Below are 19,982 nucleotides of genomic sequence, written 5' to 3'. Positions count from 1 at the left end.
ATGACAGACTAAATCTATTATTGACCTTGTAATATCTATCTATAACCCCCCTCCTATAACACACATCCTCCCAATGACAGACTAAATCTATTATTGACCTTGTAATATCTATCTATAACCCCCACCCCTTGATAGCGAAGAAAAAAGTTTGAGCTATATTCCTGCATTTCTACTCATTTGTCCATGGGGCGGAGAGAAATGTTTGCAGTTTTAATATGATATCCGAGTGACAGTGACTAAGAAAATCAACGGGGGCACCCCGGTCGGTAATTCGACCATGATTACTACAAGTTTAGATAGTTGGTCGCTAGATTATTATTTACCAATCAAACCTTTTTTTAGCTGACATGAGCTAATTGAGTGACTGACATAGCAAGAGGAAAACTGCTGATGCACAACCACATTTCAAAACGGCACCTTGTGTATTCTACTAGTCTAACTCTCAACAGTAAGTTGACACCCCGACTGAGTTTCAGAGAAGATGTAAACACCTTCAGATTTAATGACAAGAATTGACCTCCTGTGTCTTTCTCTACATTGTTTTGTTTGACATTGATATCATGCAATACACACTGGGTTTGATCAAACCTACTGTAGGACATTTCATTGACAAACAGCATATTTCTATTGTACAGGTAAATACATCTGTCCCACAGTGCCAGGAGAACCATCTCAAATAAAAAGGAAATACATACTGTAAACAGTAATCACAATCATTAGAAAATAGGCACTACTTGTGGTTTTGATTTAAGAACAAGTGCCTTCTGGATGACTTTTAAAGTGGTAATACCACAGTGACGCCAAGATCATACTTGTTGAAATATTTTCCTTATACAGTAATTCCACCTCACAATTTTGGCTAAACATTGTTTCCAAGTTACATTCGGAGTAAGTATTAATACGTAGGGCTTTTTTTGTCTGTAGATTGTCATTTTCAAGGGTCACCCGGATAGATTTCCACAAATATAATGTGATAGAGCGTGATTGAATTATGTAGGAAAACAATGTTATTAGGATACCATCCTTAACTTACACCTGCTTACCCACCAATATACATTGATTCTTCAATAACAGACTATTTTATATTTCTTAATTGAAATCACATTCCTTTCAATACAGTAAAAAAATAAGAGTTAATTCACCTTTTTGGTATTGGCAGATAGATGACAAGCCCTAGTCAGAGGTCATTTTCACATAGATAATTGGTGAGAATGCACTGACGGACTGCATTTCATTTAAAGCCTGTTATGATGTGATGGACAATTAATCCATAAATAAACTTTCCAACATACATACTAACTGAATCTGAAATCAAACAGTGTGACACTAAAAACAGTCCAGGGACACGTAGACAGATTGAAATCACTGCCACTGTCTTCCTCCGTACAGAGACGAGGTTTCCAGGTGACTTGATAGTCATCTCATATAATTTGGAATAGCTCATAAAGCCACATAAACATATTCTATCTTGATATTGAGTGTGATCTGTAACTACTTGTTGGTTTCTTTGTACTGTAGTACCCGTCCTCACATTTGGCTGCACACTTTACAGTTAACAGTACTGTACTTTTGGCCAATAACCTTTGTGAGGAAGATACATGTATGCTCTTTTGGATGGGACTGGTAATGCTTTAGCTTGGGTATTTCTGTAGACATGTTTGTTCTGTAGAAACATGGCAGTGAGTCGAAAGCTGCACCAAGTAGATTGTGTTGCAGATCAGTATTACTAAATGGTTATTTACTGGCATATTGTAAAGATTTATTTTAGGAGGCGGCCAAAGCGTTACCATTCAATGCAGTTTAAAATCCATCATGCAAGTTGTTTCATCATGACACAATATTGGAGAAATATACTATTGAGAGAACGCTATTCAATGAAGATGTCCTCTGTTGGGCAGGAGTAGCCCACAGTTTCCTTGTAGTACAGTTGGAAGGCTTTCCTATATGTACAGGAACAACAAAGAGGAGTTAGGTACAAATAGTCAGTAGTCATTTTTTTATAGAAAAATGTGTTATATAAACAGTGTGATGTACATGTTCATTAGCATATGTGGATAGTAAGAAGGGGTGGCAGAGAGAAAGGACGAGAGATTACCCAACAGACTCAGCTAGTGGCATCATGGAGTCATCTGACATGAAGACATGACAAGCAAACCGCTGATGATCAGGATGTTTAGTGATGAATCCAAAATACCTGGATGGGAGAGAGCAATGGGAGAGACATGATGCAATATGCTCCAGATACAGTGTCTAGAGTTGAGAAGCAACTCTCAGTTGCTAGTCTTTGCATCCTTGAGTTACAGCTTTTTAAACACCCATATTTCTTTATGCAATGAATCTGCTTTCGTTCTGTATTCGTAAAGCTTTAAGTTGAATTACTTCCTTAGTTTAGCATGTGTCATGATAGTTAATTTACTCACTTGTTATGTTTTGGGTGACAGCCGCAAAAGGAGATGTTCTTAAGCTGAAAAAAGTGAAAGCACTTATCCCCCTGTGAAAATATACATTGAGATTAGAGATAGTCACGGTCAGTTCCTGCACTAGCGTGTGATGTCAGAGACAGTACAGTTCTAGAATTAGAACAAATACTCATAGAATGTAGCCTACTCATTCTATTTTTATGGGTACAGTGGCTATGGGCCTGAATGAATGCATCATACTAGCATGGAAGCCCATCTGTTTCTGCTCATGTTTGGCATGGCAATTCAATCATCAGAAACAGACTGACACGCAGGCCATACCAGTAAAAACATAACCTAATATTAGGCTGAGACTCTATGGTCTGTGTCTGAGAGCTTGTTCATACAGTAAGCCAGTCCAAAAGGGCACACTGCTGGTGCACCACGAGTGAGGAGGATTAAAAAGTCTTAAAACTGAGTGGTCATTATGCAAGAGTGTGGTTATGTCACCAGCTACCACAGTATCCCAAACATCCTCACGAGGGCAGTGTCCACCCTGCTAACAGACTGCTGCTTCCACTAAAGACTGAAAGTGTCCATCCTGCTAACAGACTGGAAGTCTCCACCATGCTAACAGACTGGCAGTGTCCACCCTGCTAACAGACTGCTGCTTCCACTAAAGACTGTTTTGAAAAGGTCTAGTTACACCGTAGCTTCCACAGCTACAGAAACACTCCAGAATTGTATTTTGCAATATGACTAATATATGTATGACTCGTGGGATTGATTAACTATGGTCTGACTACAACATTCCATACCACAACATGTAGGGGTGGCAGGTAGCCTAGTGGTTAGAGCGTTGGGTCAGTAACCGAAAGGTTGCAAGATCGAATCCCCGAGCTGAACCCACTGTTCCTAGGCGGTCATTGTAAATAAAAATTTGTTCTTAACTCACTTGCCTACTTAAATAAAAGTTAAATAAAAATGTTTATCTAGCTAATCCAAATGAAACTTGGGTCTTGAACACTGTTGCATAAACTAATAACAGTGAAGCATTGTGAACACATATTGTTGTTAGCAGTCATGGAATAAGGGCATTTTAGGGTATAAGAGAAGACATACTCTTTCCGAGGTCCTGCATTCATCTTGCACTATGATTTTCACCCCCTTCATGTTGATCTCCAGAACACATGTAGAGGGAGGCTGCATGGTCATCCGGCGGTTGGTAGCAATCTGTTGACAGAAACAGGACCAACATAGTCAGATTCAAATACCGTGTTTACTTGGCTGTAAATACACTTAGCTTCCAGATCACATTCCTTCTGTATTATTCCAAATAAGGACTGTGAAAGGAGGGTTTAGATTAGAAACTCCAGCCCACCACTAGGGGGGGGTAATACTCTACCTTTTGCATAGCAGCACAAAGCACATCGTTGCCTTTATGGTACGGTACGTTAACAGAGCCTAGGAACTTTACACGGAATCTGTCAACCCAGTCATCTTTGTCATCTAATTGATATAAGAGGAGAGAACGGTTTGATTTACAGTTAGGAGCATTACATACTGCTATTAATAGCAGTGAGAAGCTGAATTATTTGGGTAAGACGAGGGCAAAGACAAAGTTCAATAACATTCAATGCTGGTCCACACAGATTTAATTTCAACAGCACAGTATACAGTAGAGGTTCATTCAAAGCCAAGTAATTAATGCTATTTAAAGATCCTATCCTGTTCGTGCACTCGTGCCAAAACTCCAACTGGCAAACATGTTTGGCATGACAGTGAGTGGCAAGGAGTTGGCAAGAGAGCATGAACAGACTGGCACTCAGGCTAATTAATTTCAGGCATTTCTTAGAATAACCTTATTGATCCTATAACCAAACATTGATGCCCAAAGTGTATCGATGGCATTACCTTTGCTATGTTCAGAGCCCGTATAATGGATTAAATAAACAATAATAAACAGTGTAATGGATGAAATAAACCATTTTTGATACCTTTGCTGTGTTCCTGTGTGACCTTGGCAGCGTAGTAGGCAGGGAAGATGCCGCTGGCCCCAGTCCTCATGTTGTAGGCCTTACACCACAGGTCTTCAGCCTGAGCCTCCATCAGCAGGGGGTCATCCACCTCTAGCTCCAGCTCATCGTCATGGCGAGGGACAAACCTGTCAATCACACAGACAGCATGGTTAATCAATAAATCAATCAAATGTATTTAGAAAGTCGTTTTTACCAGTTGTCACAAAGTGCTTTACAGTAACCCAGCCTACACCCAAAGAGCAAGCAGGAGCACAGTGGGAAGGAAAACCACTACATAGTGGAGGCAAATGAAACACAGCGAGAATGGAATATCTTACTAACGAGGTGGTGATTACATGAGGACACTAACTAAATGTGAGACCATTATGATGTTGTGTTTGATGTTTATCCACGTAATGAATCTTTAATGCATTTGTCAGCTCCTGAAGGAGGACCCTGTGTAAGATTGCTTTATGCATTCATATATATGTAGAACCCATGTACAGAGCATTTGGAAAGTATTCAGACCCCTTCCTTTTTTTTCACATTTTGTTACGTTACAATCTTATTCTAAAATGGATTAAAGAAAACATGTTCCTCATCAATCTACACACAATAACCCATAATGCCAAAGCGAAAACAGGTTTATAGAAATAAAATAAAAAATACTTTATTTGCATAAGTATCAGGACCTCAGACTGGGGCGAAGGTTCACCTTCCAACAGGACAACGACCCTAAGCACACAGCCAAGACAACGCAGGAGTGGCTTCAGGACAAGTCTCTGAATGTCCTTGAATGGCCCAGCCAGAGCCCGGACTTGAACCTGATCAAACATCTCTGGAGACCTGAATATAGCTTGAGATGATCTGCAGAGAAGAATGGGAGAAACTCCCCAAATACAGTTGTGCCAAGCTTGTAGCACAAGACTCAAGGCTGTAATCGCTGCCAAAGGTGCTGCAACAAAGTACTGAGTAAAGGGTCTGAATACTTACACTACCGTTCAAAAGTTTGGGGTCACTTAGAAATTTCCTTGTTTTTGAAAGAAAAGCTAAAAATGTTGTCCATTAAAATAACATCAAACTGATCAGAAATACAGTGTAGACATAGTTAATGTTGTAAATGACTATTATAGCTGGAAACGGCTGATTTTTAATGGAATATCTACACACGTTTACAGAGGCCATAATCAGCAACCATCACTCCTGTGTTCCAATGGCACGTTGTGTTAGCTAATCCAAGTTTAGCATTTTAAAAGGCTAATTGATCATTAGAAAACCCTTTTGCAATTATGTTAGCACAGCTGAAAACTGTTGTCCTGATTAAAGAAGCAATAAAACTGGCCTTTAGACTAGTTGAGTATCTGGAGCATCAGCATTTATGGGTTCGATTAGACTCAAAATGGACAGAAACAAAGAACTTTCTTCTGAAACTCATCAGTCTATTCTTGTTCTGAGAAATGAAGGCTATTCCATGCGAGAAATTGCCAAGAAACTGAATATCTCGTACAACGCTGTGTACTACTCCCTTCAGAGAACAGAGCAAACTGTCTCTAACCAGAATAGAAAGAGGAGTGGGAGGCCCCGGTGCACAACTGAGCAAGAGGACAAGTACATTAGTGTCTAGTTTGAGAAACAGACGCCTCACAAGTCCTCAACTGGCAGCTTCATTAAATAGTACCCGCAAAACACCAGTCTCAACGTCAGCAGCGAAGAGGCGACTCCGGGATGCTGGCCTTCTAGGCAGAGTTGCAAAGAAAAATACATATCTCAGACTGGCCAATAAAAATAAAAGATTAAGATGGACAAAAGAACACAGACACTGGACAGAGGAAGATTGGAAAAAAGTGTTATGGACAGACAAATAAGAGTTTGAGGTGTTTGGATCACAAAGAAGAATATTCGTGAGACGCAGAAAAATTAAAAGATGATGGAGGAGTGCTTGACGCCATCTGTCAGCATGGTGGTGGAGGCAATGTGATGGTCTGGGGGTGCTTTGGTGGTGGTAAAGTGGTAGATTTGTACAGGGTAAAAGGGATCTTGAAGAAGGAAGGCTGTCACTCCATTTTGCAACACCGTGCCATACCCTGTGGACAGCGCTTAATTGGAGCCAATTTCCTCCTACAACAGGACAATGACCCAAAGCACAGCTCCAAACTATGCAAGAACTATTTAGGGAAGAAGCAGTCAGCTGGTATTCTGTCTATAATGGAGTGGCCAGCACAGTCACTGGATCTCAACCCTATTGAGCTGTTGTGGGAGCAGCTTGACCGTATGGTACGTAAGAAGTGCCCATTAAGCCAATCCAACTTGTGGGAGGTGCTTCAGGAAGCATGAGGTGAAATCTCTTCAGATTACCTCAACAAACTGACAACTAGAATACCAAAGGTCTGGAAGGCTGTAATTACTGCACATGGAGGATTCTTTGATGAAAGCAAAGTTTGAAGGACACAATTATTATTTCAATTAAAAATCAGTATTTCTAACATTGTCAACGTCTTGACTATATTTCCTATTCATTTTGCAACTCATTTCATGTATGTCTTCATGAAAAACAAGGACATTTCTAAGTGACCCAAAACTTTTGAACGGTAGTGTATGTAAATATGATATTTAATTTTAATTTTTATTTTTTACATTTGTAAAAATGTTTGAAACCTGTTTTTGCTTTGTCATTATGGGGTATTGTGTGTAGATTGATGAGGGGGGAAAAACTATTTAATCCATTTTAGAATAAGGCTGTAACGTAACTAAATGTGGAAAAAGTCAAGGGGTCTGAATAGTTTCCAGAATGCACTGTATAATGGCATATTCATGAAGGTTATTGTACAGAGTAACCCCAAACAATGTCTCACCTGAACACAGCTCTGTGGCTCTGCTCTTGCTCTACCCCGTCTAACACACAGGAGAACAGGCCAAAGGACTCTGCACCTGGAGGACACAAGGCAGGAGAGGAGCTTCACGGCACTATCACATTAATAGTGTCCAAAAATCCTGATACAGGAGTGACTTTGGTCTTTGAATCATGTTGAATCTGGTCATTCTTTAACCTTTATAGTTCCTTTGTGGTAAGTGGTAATCTTAGCTCTCTTCCTTCACAAATATGGTTTCAATGAAATTGCAATACAACTGAGAAACAGCATAACCTTAAGCCAGGTCTCCTTCGAAAAAAGGTTATTGATCCCAAGAGACTTCCTGGTTCAATAAAGGTTTAAAACTAAAATGTTAAAAAAGGATGGCAGCAGCCGGTCACAGAACTCACCAGAGGAGTGTAAACGTCCGTTCACAAACACATTGAGGAACTTGCGTGTTCGAGGTCCCCCGCCAACACCTGCCTCAGAGGATGAAGAAGCCCTGGACAGGCGTGATGACTTTCTCCTTTCTCTTTTCAGCTCGCTGTGATCCACCTCATAGTCCTCCTCGTTGGCTGACTCATACACCGTCTCTGTGTCGCTGTCCTCAATGTAGCTATGGTAGCACTGCTTCAAGCTCACCAGTTCTAGCTGGGCGTGCTCGTCCACCACTAGGGTGTACTTGACAGAGTCATAAGACAGGCCATCAGCCTCGGCGCTCTGAGTGTGTGCAGTCCACAGAGCCCCCGACCCCCCCTTAGACTTAGAGCCCCTGTCCCACATCCCCCTGTCCCGGTCCCCTCCCTCACTGACGGATGGCCTAAGGCACGAGGAGGAGGAGCGTGGAGGAGGTGCAGAGGGGTGCAGGTAGACCTCATCCTCCTCGCTGATGGAGGGGTTTGTTCGGTCAGGGAGGGTGGTGTTTGGGTATGCTGGGGGTCCCTCTGCATCGGAGCTGATAGACATGCGATTGCCCTCGCTGCTCTGAGACAGGAAGGGACGGTCACAGTCAGTGTCACGGTCAGTGTCAGGGTTCTTCTGGTGTACTGGGGTCAGGTAGATCTCCTCGGTGGCCTCTGGCTGGCGCTCCTCCTCCTGGCAGCACCCCCGAACCTGACCTCGCCCCGGTCCTCCTCCTCGCCCCCTGCTACTATCCCTATTCCTTTCCCCCTCCACAGCCGTGTCTCTCATGCTGCCTGCTTTGGGTTTTGCTGCTGTAACCTGGTTGTGTGGAGCAGCAGAGGGCTTCTTATTCCGCTGTTTGGCGTCTCGCTGTCGGCCCCGTGTTTCTGTAACTCCGTGTGAGATGAACGTGGAGTAGTCCTTGCTGTGTGCCTTGACTGCCTGCTCTTTCCCTCTGTTTGGTGGTGGTTTGGCCACAGAGCCGTCACCGTTGTGCTGCTGGACAGCCTCGTCATTCACCTGCTCATTAGTGGGATCCCCTTTAACACAAACGAGGCACACAACAACAACAACAACACAAACAAAAGATTATTCATTAGTCACCAAACTTTACAGTGAAGGATTATTAAGGGCTACAGTAATAATAAGATCCATTCTGCATACTGTATAGAGTTTCATAATGAGAGCCATTGGTGGGTTTCGAATCCAACATGTTCTGTCATATAGAAATATGAGAATATTGAGAAGCCGCTGGGCTTAAATGTTCTATTTCTTGCGCATTTTAAGCATTATGACTGTGATGAGTGTTCAAGTCGTAGTCTAGGCCTAGTCATTTTATGAAGGAATGAGCGGATTAGAGTATAATGAAATACTGTCGCATTGGCTACAATATGTGCAATTACTCTGTGCTCATTGACATGAAATAAAACATGTCTAGACAAATTTCATCAAAGTATTAATTTCCTTAATACTTTCACTTCTGCAAAATCAAACTTTGTTGCTTTGTTTAAAGTTGATGTTGGTATTATTCTAAAAACAGGTACTGTCTACCAGTACATGTTTATGGTATAAACCAGTGGATATCCCCTTCTCACCTGTTATGTGGGGGGAGGAGGAGTTGGAGTTTGATACATTCTCCTTCCACGTGTCCTTCTTTCCAAACGAATTGTTGTTAATAGTGTCCTTGTCCTACAATGATATTACAGACAGAGAGAGAGAGAGAGAGAAGAGGGAGAGAGAGAGAGAGAGAGAGAAGGGGGTATATAGATAGAGACAAGGGGGGAGAGAGAGAGAGAGACGGGGGAGAGAGATACATTTTAATTTGATAAACATTACATCAAATCAAACATTATTTGCCACATGCGCCGAATATAACAAGTGCAGACTTTACCGTGAAATTCTTACTTACTAGTCCTTAACCAACAGTGCAGTTCAAGAAGAAGAAAATATTTACCAAGTAGGCAAAAAAAAAGTTCTATTAAAAAGTAACACAATAAGAATAACAATAATGACGCTATATACAGGGGGCACCGGTACCGAGTCAGTGTGCGGGGATACAGGCTAGTTGAGGTAATCCGTACATGTAGGTGGGGGCGAAGTGAATATGCATTGGTAAAAAACAAACAGCGAGTAGCAGCAGTGTACAAGAGGGGGGGGGGGGGGGTCAATGTAAATTGTCCAGTGATGATTTTTAATTAATTGTTCAGCAGTCTAATGGTTTGGGGGTAGAAGCTGTCGAGGAGCCTTTTGGTCCTAGACTTGGCGCACCGGTACCGCTTGCCGTGCGGTAACAGAGAAAACAGTCTATAACTTGGGTGACTCGAGTCTCTGACAATTTTATGGGCTTTCCTCTGACACCGCCTATTATATAGGTCCTGGATGGCGGGAAGCTTGGCCCCAGTGATGTACTGGGCCGTTTGCACTACCCTCTGTAGCGCCTTATGGTCAGATGCCGAGCAGTTGCCATACCAGGCGATGATGCAACCGGTCAGGATGCTCTCGATGGTGCAGCTGTAGAACCTTTTGAGGATCTGGGGGCCCATGCCAAATCTTCAGTCTCCTGAGGGGGAAAAGGTTTTGTCGTGCCCTCTTTACGACTGTCTTGGTATGTTTGGACCATGATAGTTCATTGGTGATGTGGACATCAAGGAACTTGAAACTCTCGACCCACTCCACTACAGCCCCGTCGATGTTAATGGGGGCCTGTTCGGCCCGCCTTTTCCTGTAGTCCACAATCAGTTCCTTTGTCTTGATCACATTGAGGCAGAGGGTGTTGTCCTGGCACCACACTGCCAGTTTCTGACCTCCTCCCTATAGGCCATCTCATCATTGTCGGTGATCAGGCCTACCACTGTTGTGTAGTTAGCAAACTTAATGATGGTGTTGGAGTCGTGTTTGGTCACGCAGTCGTGGGTGAACAGGGAATACAGGAGGGGACTAAGTATACACCCCTGAGGGGCCCCAGTGTTAAGGATCAGTGTGGCAGATGTGTTGTTGCCTACTCTTACCACCTGGGGGTGGCCTGTCAGGAAGTCCAGGATCCAGTTGCAGAGGGAGGTGTTTAGTCTCAGAGTCCTTAGCTTAGTGATAAGCTTCATGGGCACTTTGGTGTTGAATGCTGAGCTGTAGTCGATGAACAGCATTCTCACATAGCTAGAGCTTTTGTCCAGGTGAGAAAGGGCGGTGTGGAGTGCGATTGAGATTGCGTCATCTGTGGATCTGTTGGGGCGGTATGCAAATTGGAGGGGTCTAGGGTGTCCGGGAGGATGCTGTTGATGTGAGCCATGATCAGCCTTTCAAAGCACTTCATGGCTACCGACGTGAGTGCCACGGGGCGGTAATCATTTAGGCAGGTTACCGTCACTTCCTTTGGCACAGGGACTATGGTGGTCTGCTTGAAACATGTAGGTATTACAGACTCGGTCAGGGAGAGGTTGAAAATGTCAGTGAAGACACTTGACAGTTGGTCCGCACATGCTTTGAGTACACGTCCTGGTAATCCGTCTGGCCCAGCGGCTTTGTGAATGTTGACCTGTTTAAAGGTTTTGTTCATATCGGCTACCGAGAGCGTTATCACACAGTCATCCAGAACAGCTGGTGCTCTCGTGCATGCTTCAGTGTTGCTTGCCTCGAAGCGAGCATAAAAGGCATTTAGCTCGTCTGGCAGGCTCGCGTCACTGGGCAGCTCGTCTGGGTTTCCCTTTGTAGTCCATAATAGTTTTCAAGCCCTGCCACATCCGACGAGCGTCAGAGCTGGTGTAGTAGGATTCAACCTTAATCCTGTATTAATGCTTTGCTTGTTTGATGGTTAGTCTGAGGGCATAGCGGGATTTCTTATAAGCATCCGGATTAGTCTCCCGCTCCTGGAAAGCGTCAGCTCTAGCCTTTAGCTCGATACGGATGTTGCCTGTAATCCATGGCTTCTGGTTGGGATATGTACGTACAGTCACTGTGGGGACGACATCATCGATGCACTTATTGATGAAGCCGATGACCGAGGTGGTGTATTCCTCAATGCCATTGCATGAATCCCGGGACATATTCCAGTGATAGAATTGTGGTCAGATTTGCGAAATGGAGGACAGGTGAGAGCTTTGTATTCATCTCTGTGTGTGGAGTAAAGGTGGTCTCTGATTTTTTCCCCCTGGTTGCACATTTGGCAGAAATTTGGTAAAACTGATTTAAGTTTGCCTGCATTAAAGTCCCCGGCCACTAGGAGCGCCGCTTCTGGGTGAGCATTTTCTTCTTTGCTTATGGCCTTATAGAGTTGGTTGAGAGAGGTCTTAGTGCCAGCTTCGCTTTGTGATGGTAAATAGACAGCTACGAATAATACATATGAGAACTCTCTTGGTAGATAGTGTGGTCGACAGCTTATCATAAGGTACTCTACCTCAGGCGAGCAATACCTCGAGACTTCTTTAATATTAGATATCGCGCACCAGCTGTTATTGACAAAAAGACACACACCCCCACCCCTCGTCTTACCAGAGGTAGCGTCTCTGTTCTGCCGATGCATGGAAAATCCCGCCAACTCTATATTGTCCATTTATTCGTTCAGCCACGTCTCGGTGAAACATAAGATGTTACAGTTTTGGTAGGATAATCTTAATAGTAGGCCATCAATTTTATTTTCTAACAATTGCACGTTAGCAAGGGGAATGTGTGTACAGTGCACGCACACACACACATACACACACTCACAAAGGAGTGGCTGTTAGAAAGCCTCAGTGTTGTTTTGTATTATTACCAGAGAGCCAGCCCCCCCATCCCAGCCCAGTCCCACCCAGCCCAGACAACAGCTATTTTAGCCAAGCAGCACTACGATCAATGACTGTCTGTTTCCAATCACATATACCCAGCCCTAGCCTCAGTTCCAGGCTTCCTGCAGCCGAATGAAGAACCAGATCCACCTAAATCTAAACCCATCTAAATATATGGCTCTGCGCGAGACTAACCAAGCCCTGATGACATCACACACACCACCACAATCAGATCCATCTGCCAGGAAGATGAATCAGGAATGAGCCAGTGAAGAGGAGGAAGTCAAGGCTCCTACACTAACACAGCTCACTGTCTGTCATAGAGACCATTCACAGTGATGGTGCTGACTCACTGTGGTGATACAGCTGCTGCTGCCGGGCACTGGCACGGTTACCATGGTTACCCTGCCCCAGAACCAGGGGAAAGAGAGAGTGTGTATGTGTTTCTTTGGTGTGTGTGTGCTGATAGAACAGTTTGATGTTGAAATGTTCATCGTAAAGAATTGGTTCTATTTATGAAATAAAGGAGAGGCATTTTGGAGTTTATGAAATCCACCGGGTATCAAACTCAATACTTACTGTGTGGGCCCTCTGGTAGCTAACAAGTCTTCACGTCTCCGGTAAGGTTACTCATCATTTGAGCCTAGCTTTACAAACCCCCTCCGGAAGACTTCACCCTCCTTCCTCCTGTCCACAGCAACCCCAGCAGCTGATAACCATCGACTGTGTAATCTGAGTCATGGCACCGACATAACCAGGTTAGCCCACGTTACAGCCTAGACATATTTCCTCTGAGAGATACAGGTCTTTTGAGATCTTGAACAAATCACTTGGCACAGTTAAGAGTGGAATCTCTATAGTTTCAAGTTTAATTAGTCGTATGTACGGGATACACGTGCTATACAATGTCCAACAAAATGCTTATTTGCAGGTTCCTTCTCGACAATGCAAAATAAATAATACAAGATAAGAATACGAACATAAAGTAAATGTCTCAGTTGAATAGAATACATATTTTAGCATCAGCATAAAACAGAAAGGCACAATTTATAGCCCAATACTTACACATGTTTTAGGGAAGGGGGGGGGTGTTTAAATTGTGCAGTATTTAGCATAATAAGAGTCTGGTAGCAGCAGTCTATACAGTCTGTGTAGGTGCCATGTCAAATATCCATGATCACATAAGTGGCTTGGCTTATGAAAGCACAGCTGAAATAAACAACTATGATGGCTGTAATGATAATTGAACTGCCTTGAGCTCCATTGGCTACACACACACACCTCAACCCATCCATCACAACAGCCTGATGTAACCAGGTGGGACACGTAGTGACGGCAACAGCCATGGTGACATATTGGTTGGGAGTCCCTCTCTCTAGTCTAAACAAACGCTAAATCCTCCAATGTACTTGAACACATTATAAACCTGACTGGGTGTGGTATATAGACACTTAATCTCGAGGGGGATCTGAAAATAGGCAGTGCCAACATTCAGATAACAGATCTGGGACCAGGCTAAGTGCTGTCTTGCTACAGCACAAGTTTGTGGGGTCTTGCTACAGCAGAAACAGATCTGGGACCAGAGCAGGCAGTCTGAATCAAGCTTCCACAGTTCTTGAGATTAGCTCCTTATGAATGAAGTGTCTCTGTCTGTACCAGGCTACCACTCTGACAGAGTAGGAGTGAGACATAAAACATGGTAAGCCTAATCCTCTCCAACCCCAACACAGGGTGAGATCACAACTCACCAGCAGCAGCAGGGCTCAGGAGCAGAGTTCAGGCCGTGCCACACAGAGACGTGACCAGGACTGACAGGGACAGAATTAGGGATTACACTGCCTGAGGAACAGCATCCACACAGGCATCCCTCTATCATCCTCATGGACCATGTTGCCATGGGTTCAAATACTATTTGAAATCTTTCAAATATGTTTAGCATTTGCTTTAGTCTGCCTAGAGTGCCAGAGGAGCGGTGTTTGATGTTTTGGGACTATGCTATTGGTCCATTAAACCAGGCAAGCGTAAACAAGCACAGCTGAAGTATTTTAAGGATTTCAAGTGCTATTTGAACCCAGTTCAGTCAGTCAGTCAGTCAGTCAGTCCGTCAGTACACACACACACACACACACACACAGGTCCTCTCCCCAGACGTGGAAGTGATGTTAGGTTATCTGAAGGAACCCTGGCAGTGAATACTGGAGCAGGTTATTATCCTACATCTGGTCATACTACCTTATCCTGATCTTTCCTGATCTTCTGTGAATTTCAACACATACTCAGAAAGACATTGTGCTCATCATGGTTGTCCTTGTGAAATAGATTTTCTGGACTTTTTCTTTTTACCATCTTAACAACTGGTGATAACTGATTATAACTGGTTTCAACTGATTATTTAGATGGTCATAACTGATTATAGCTGGAAAGGGTGAGTTCATTTCATTCTTAGGCTCCATACTGGACACACATGACAAGAATTGTACTAATAGCCTAGGTGAAAGATGAAACAGTCGAACTTCAATGTGCACTCAGTCAACAAACCCTGTTTAGTCACGATAAATACTAGCTAGCCTACAGGATAGCACTCTGGCAAGAGGTGTATTCTGAGGGGAAGATCAAAGATCTTCTACAGATCAACAAGATGCAAGGGATGAAAGATGATCCTCATTCCTTTACCCATTCTACATAGGACTATCATTGTAAACAGCCCTATCCTTGGACTGACACTGATGGACTCTGACCTGTCCTTTTCTATCGTTATCACTGGTGAGCACACCCTTACTTCCCTGTCTGTTGCCATTCAGCTGACAGGGAAGCTGACAGACTCACAGAAGGACAGTTCTATTTTCAGACAGCAAAGACCAAGGACAGGAGCGTATGCTACATACACAGCGGTAAACCATGGCTCCGTCAAATGGAGGGAGAAAAAGCCCATTCAGTATCACATGATTGAACGTTCCCTCTACTACAACGCCTTGATTGAGAACCACAAGAGTTCCAGCATTATGATATCCAAATACACGGTAGCAAAGCATGATAACTGATCATCCTTTTCATTCAAGGACATTAAGTTGTACTGCAGACATTTACATGACAAGTCTGTATATCGGTGCCTGGGGAACTGCCTCCGATACAGATCCCATTCTATCTGATCTCCCATGAATGATTTAAACCAAACAGATGATCTGGAATCACAGAGGAGAACATTAGCAGAATCTCTACTGTATATTGGTGCTCAGATGCTGCTAGCTTCTACAATTCCCCTATACAGATCCTATCCTGTCAAATCTCATCATTCAAACAGACATAATATGATCTATGATCTGACCTCTACTGCCTAGATACACATTTTAACATATTCTGTATCTAATCCAACATTATTTGAACCAAACGGATGATCTGATGATCCGTGTCCTCACAGCGTAGAAACAAACAGCCCCCACCTGAGTGCTGGGAGGCTGAGGCTGCACCTGTGGAAACAGTGCTAGGGTGGTTGGTCTCTTGGGCCTGTACGTATCCATAGTGACCCGATGTTCCGCAGATTCTGATTCTATCACATTAGGCTGTTTCTGTCTGACAGGCGTTAAAACAATGGCCCTTCTCTCTTCCTGGTTGAGCCTGTGGTCGTCTTGGGAACCATGGATCAGGCCCCAGTGCTCCTGTTCCTCTTGGATATCCTCCTCAGCATCGATCAGCTCCAAGTGGATCATCTCCGCCTGCAATTCCCTAAACCCCCGCCCGTCTGCCTTCCCCGCCTCGCTACTGGCTGGCCACGTCACATGGTCCTGGGAAGATCCAGACAGCAGCAGCGTTGCAGCAGAGAGAGAGAGAATGATTCAGTGAGGAGGAGAGCAGAGGGAGGGAGGGGGAGAGAGCAGAGACGGAGCCAGCCAATCAGCGCTCAGCAATGACATCAGCAGAGTCTGTGGCTCTTTCTCTCTCATGCTCACTGTAATGTTATTCTAATCCAATCATACTGTAGCAGGATAAACCTCCCTGAAAACAAACACAGGCAGGGCAGGGCTATTGTTTTGTTCTGTGAGGAATACAACAGCACTGTGTAACACCCTGACTGTCTTTAAACTGATGTCAAATCTAATGATAATGTTAATACTGAATCATTTCATTAACCACACAATATTAAGATGTACACAAACCTAATGGAGGCTACATCAATGGCATCCTAAAACTCCTACAACCTTCCCCTAAGCGAATGCCTGGTCTGAAGTCTCCATTTGACTGATATTAAAATGAGAGTTCTCCCTAGCAGCTAGTGTTGTAGGTCTCTGCATGGCTAAATGTTGAAGGCCAGTCTGTAATGACGTGTCATATGTTAGATCGACTTAGCTCTGGACTACATGCGTTTCAGGACTATCCCCGTCTGCAATCATTCATCTGATAAGTGACTTTGGCCTACTCCGGACTTTGCTCTGTTTCTTCTATCGCTGCAGCTACTCTCATTCTCAGTCACAAAATAAAATCACACGATGGGAGCAACATTTATCTCAACGTCTCAACGCTCTGTAACGAATATTCATATTATGAAAAGTAGACTGCAGCAGAGTCAAGTCAAACAGAGTGCATTGTGGTAGAATGGAGGTCGGGGGGAGTTAGTGGAGGGAAGCAGGTGCAGAGGAGCTTGAGGCTGCATGTCCCAGAACTGGGTTCAAATATTACTTGAAATAATTGCAAAGACTTGATCTGTGTTTGATTGAGCTTGCCTGGCATAACGGACCAATATAAGTCGCAAAACTGCAAAACCCAGCCCAATTGACAACTTGAAACAGTATTTGAACCCAGGTCTGGTGTGTGTACATGTAGTTTATCTTACTTGTGAGTCAAGGTTGTCGTAGTTGAGGCTTGCTCCAGCCTCGTCAGTGATCTCTGTGGCCTGGGAGAGATCCTCGTCTTCAAACTCCTCCAGGCTGATGTCATGAGTCAGCCTGGACACACACACACACATTGTGTCACACATCAATGAGAGGGGTGAAAACACAACACGTCACACACATCAATGAGAGGGGTGAAAACACAACACGTCACACACATCAATCAAAGGGTAAACACAGGCGTGTCTGTCTGCAGATTAGTCATACTTTCATTTTATAATGGCAGTCATAGTAAGGTACCGCCAGATTATACTTCTAGTCTACATGCCAGGTGGACTACCAGGAGAACTACCATCTGTGACGATATCAAAATGCTCTAATAAACCCTAAAACACATTAAAATTGTGAGAGAGAAGAGAGAGAGAGAGAGAGAAGAGAGAGAGAAGAGAGAGAGAGAGAGGAGAGAGAGGAGAGAAGAGGAGAGAAGAGAGAGAGAGAGAGAGAGAGACTAGTATGACCTCCATGTATATTAGCATAGAGCATTACTGCCAAGCAGTCTGGATTTATGGCAAAGGTGCTGGTTTGCTAATCCAGTAAACACAAGGCAGCTGCATGTCCTGCTTAGGCGGTTCTTCAATTACTACACCAGTCAGAGTTTCACTACACACCTCTGCTTACCAGGTGTGTATTCATTACGCCGATTCTGTTGCATAAAATTTCTTATGGTGCAAACGGAAAACGAGAGTTTCTACTGGACAAATTCAGATAGGGTACGTCCCCGTTTTGTTTGCTTCCGTTTGGTTTTTAAACAGTAAACGGTTTCTGTTGCGAGATGTATATACACCCCAGATTAAATGTTCAAAAAGAGCTGCACAGCATAAACATAGTTTATCTTCATTTCTCATATGCATTGTGCAGAAAAGCATGACAACAAATATGAAACCGACTTTGTAAAACTAGTTATCTGTAATTCTATACTTACAGATATTATACTATACTTAGGAAATACATGAATCGGTATGTTATGCAAAGCTACTAATGTTATACACTGAATTCATGTTAATTCTATGCCTTTGACTTCCGGCCTTGTAATTAATTACCTTAGGTGAGAAGCTGCTAGCATTTACGGCACATACTTTGTTTACGTAGTGTGGACATTTCCTAGTACAACTTTTTAAAGCGTCCTACTTATAGCATAGTAGAGGTTTTCCAGGAAGCAGTTGGACATTGGACATAATATCCTACAACCGCTAATATCTCTCAGATTTCACACCATAATGCTTTATATTTTATATTTAACTAGGAAAGTCAGTTAAGAAGAAATTATTATTTACAATGACAACGCTGGGCCAATTGTGCGCCACCCTACGGGACTCCCGGCCGGATGCAGCCTGGATTCGAACCAGGCACTACAGTGACGCATCTTGCACTGAGATGCAGTGTCTTAGACCACTGCACCACTCGGGAGCCCCCAAATAAGGCATCCTGGGTTGTGTTGTTACCCTGTTGGAAAATAACCATCTGATGATACTATGCACAGTATCTTTACCACAGGTAAAGGTCTATAACTCTGCCTGAGACATTAATTAGGCACCAAATGGAAAATACGGACTGAAACTAGGATGGAACCACTTGAAGTTGTCCAAAAATAAAACACTTGTTTTTGTTTTCCCATTGCAAAACATTTTGTTACGTTTTGCCCTAATGAATACAACCCTGGTTTAACTCTAGAAGTGCAGCCTGTACCATTTCTCCCACTGGTCTTCCATCCACTTCTCTCTATCCTCCTCTCCCAACCACTGTACTCCATCCTCGTTGTACTCCATGGCCAGACTGAGCAGAGTAACATCAGCAGGGCAGGCAGAGGGACAAGGAAGTGATCGATTCAACAGGCAATTAAAGCACTTTCTCCTTTCAACAGAGCATCATTCACAATCCTCCCAGACTCTTCACTCGCCATCCACTCTGGCCAACACATCAACTACAGCATCAGCACCACAACACAGAGGACACGCACACATTTTATTTGTACTATTGTTTGTATAATTTGTATATCATTGTATTTAAAATGTGTTTGACTTTCCTTCTCTGTCAGTGTATCAGTGTTTTGTTAGTTGTCATGTTCTCTATTTTGTGTGGACCCCAGGAAGAAGGGGCATCCTAATAAACAAACACCGAGGGATCCAGTCAAAAGATAGACCAGCTCATTTTCCACACAGCATAGATCTCGTCTTCACCACTGGCTCCACCGAGGCACTTGTCTCTGTATTTGTGTTCCCCCTCTGGTCCGGTATAATGACTGGGGGATGATGGGATGGGGGAGGTGCAGCCCTGCCTGATGGAGAGTAGTGAAACTGGGGAGGGGAAGAGACTCACCCTCTTAGCCCCAGCCCATCAACCCTGGCTGGGTAGGGTCTCCTCCTGTAAGGCCCTGCCTCCTGTATGATGGAGGGCTTGGATCGATGCAGCTCTACTCAGGTTGCCTGCCTCCTCCTCCACAGGACAGCCAGCCATACACAGGCTAAAGGAAGGGAAGTGGTGACCGGGGCAGGCTAAAGGAAGGGAAGTGGTGACCGGGGCAGGCTAAAGGAAGAGAAGTGGTGACTGCCAGGATCAATGGAGCTGCTGCTGAAAGAGTCTTCTTCTCATCATCTTGATCTGAGGAGGGAGGACATGGAAGGTCCCTGGCCCTTAGAACATCATGGGTTCCACTGTGTTGTTGTGTAGT

General features: G+C 43.8%; 2 protein-coding genes across 3 annotated transcripts in view; both read right to left on the bottom strand.

Moving 5' to 3' along the window:
- Window positions 1-472: 472 nt before the first annotated feature.
- Window positions 473-19,080, bottom strand: LOC120065885 (C-Jun-amino-terminal kinase-interacting protein 1-like). Its single transcript, XM_039016929.1, has 12 exons — window positions 19,001-19,080; window positions 17,257-17,368; window positions 15,869-16,210; window positions 9,264-9,357; window positions 7,677-8,708; window positions 7,270-7,345; window positions 4,397-4,563; window positions 3,805-3,908; window positions 3,522-3,632; window positions 2,421-2,491; window positions 2,096-2,194; window positions 473-1,940 (listed from the first exon to the last, which is right to left on the bottom strand). Exons 1-12 carry the CDS (start codon window positions 19,078-19,080, stop codon window positions 1,868-1,870), a joined length of 2,361 nt encoding a protein of 786 aa, XP_038872857.1. The 3' UTR covers window positions 473-1,867.
- cry2 (cryptochrome circadian regulator 2) overlaps window positions 9,274-19,982 on the bottom strand; it is a 42,684-nt gene continuing 31,975 nt past the window's right edge. Inside the window, exon 11 of one of the 2 annotated variants that reach the window (XM_039017663.1) lies at window positions 9,274-9,357. The gene's annotated coding sequence lies outside the window, so the exon portion shown is untranslated. Of the gene's footprint in view, window positions 9,358-17,256; window positions 17,369-19,982 lie in introns of those variants that run through there. The other variant, XM_039017664.1, reaches the window with a different exon arrangement.

This window comes from Salvelinus namaycush, chromosome 21, assembly GCF_016432855.1.
Source record: "Salvelinus namaycush isolate Seneca chromosome 21, SaNama_1.0, whole genome shotgun sequence".
Taxonomy (NCBI): Eukaryota; Metazoa; Chordata; class Actinopteri; order Salmoniformes; family Salmonidae; genus Salvelinus; species Salvelinus namaycush.
Note: the sequence above shows the minus strand (reverse complement) of the source record. Positions and strands in the feature narration are given on the sequence as shown.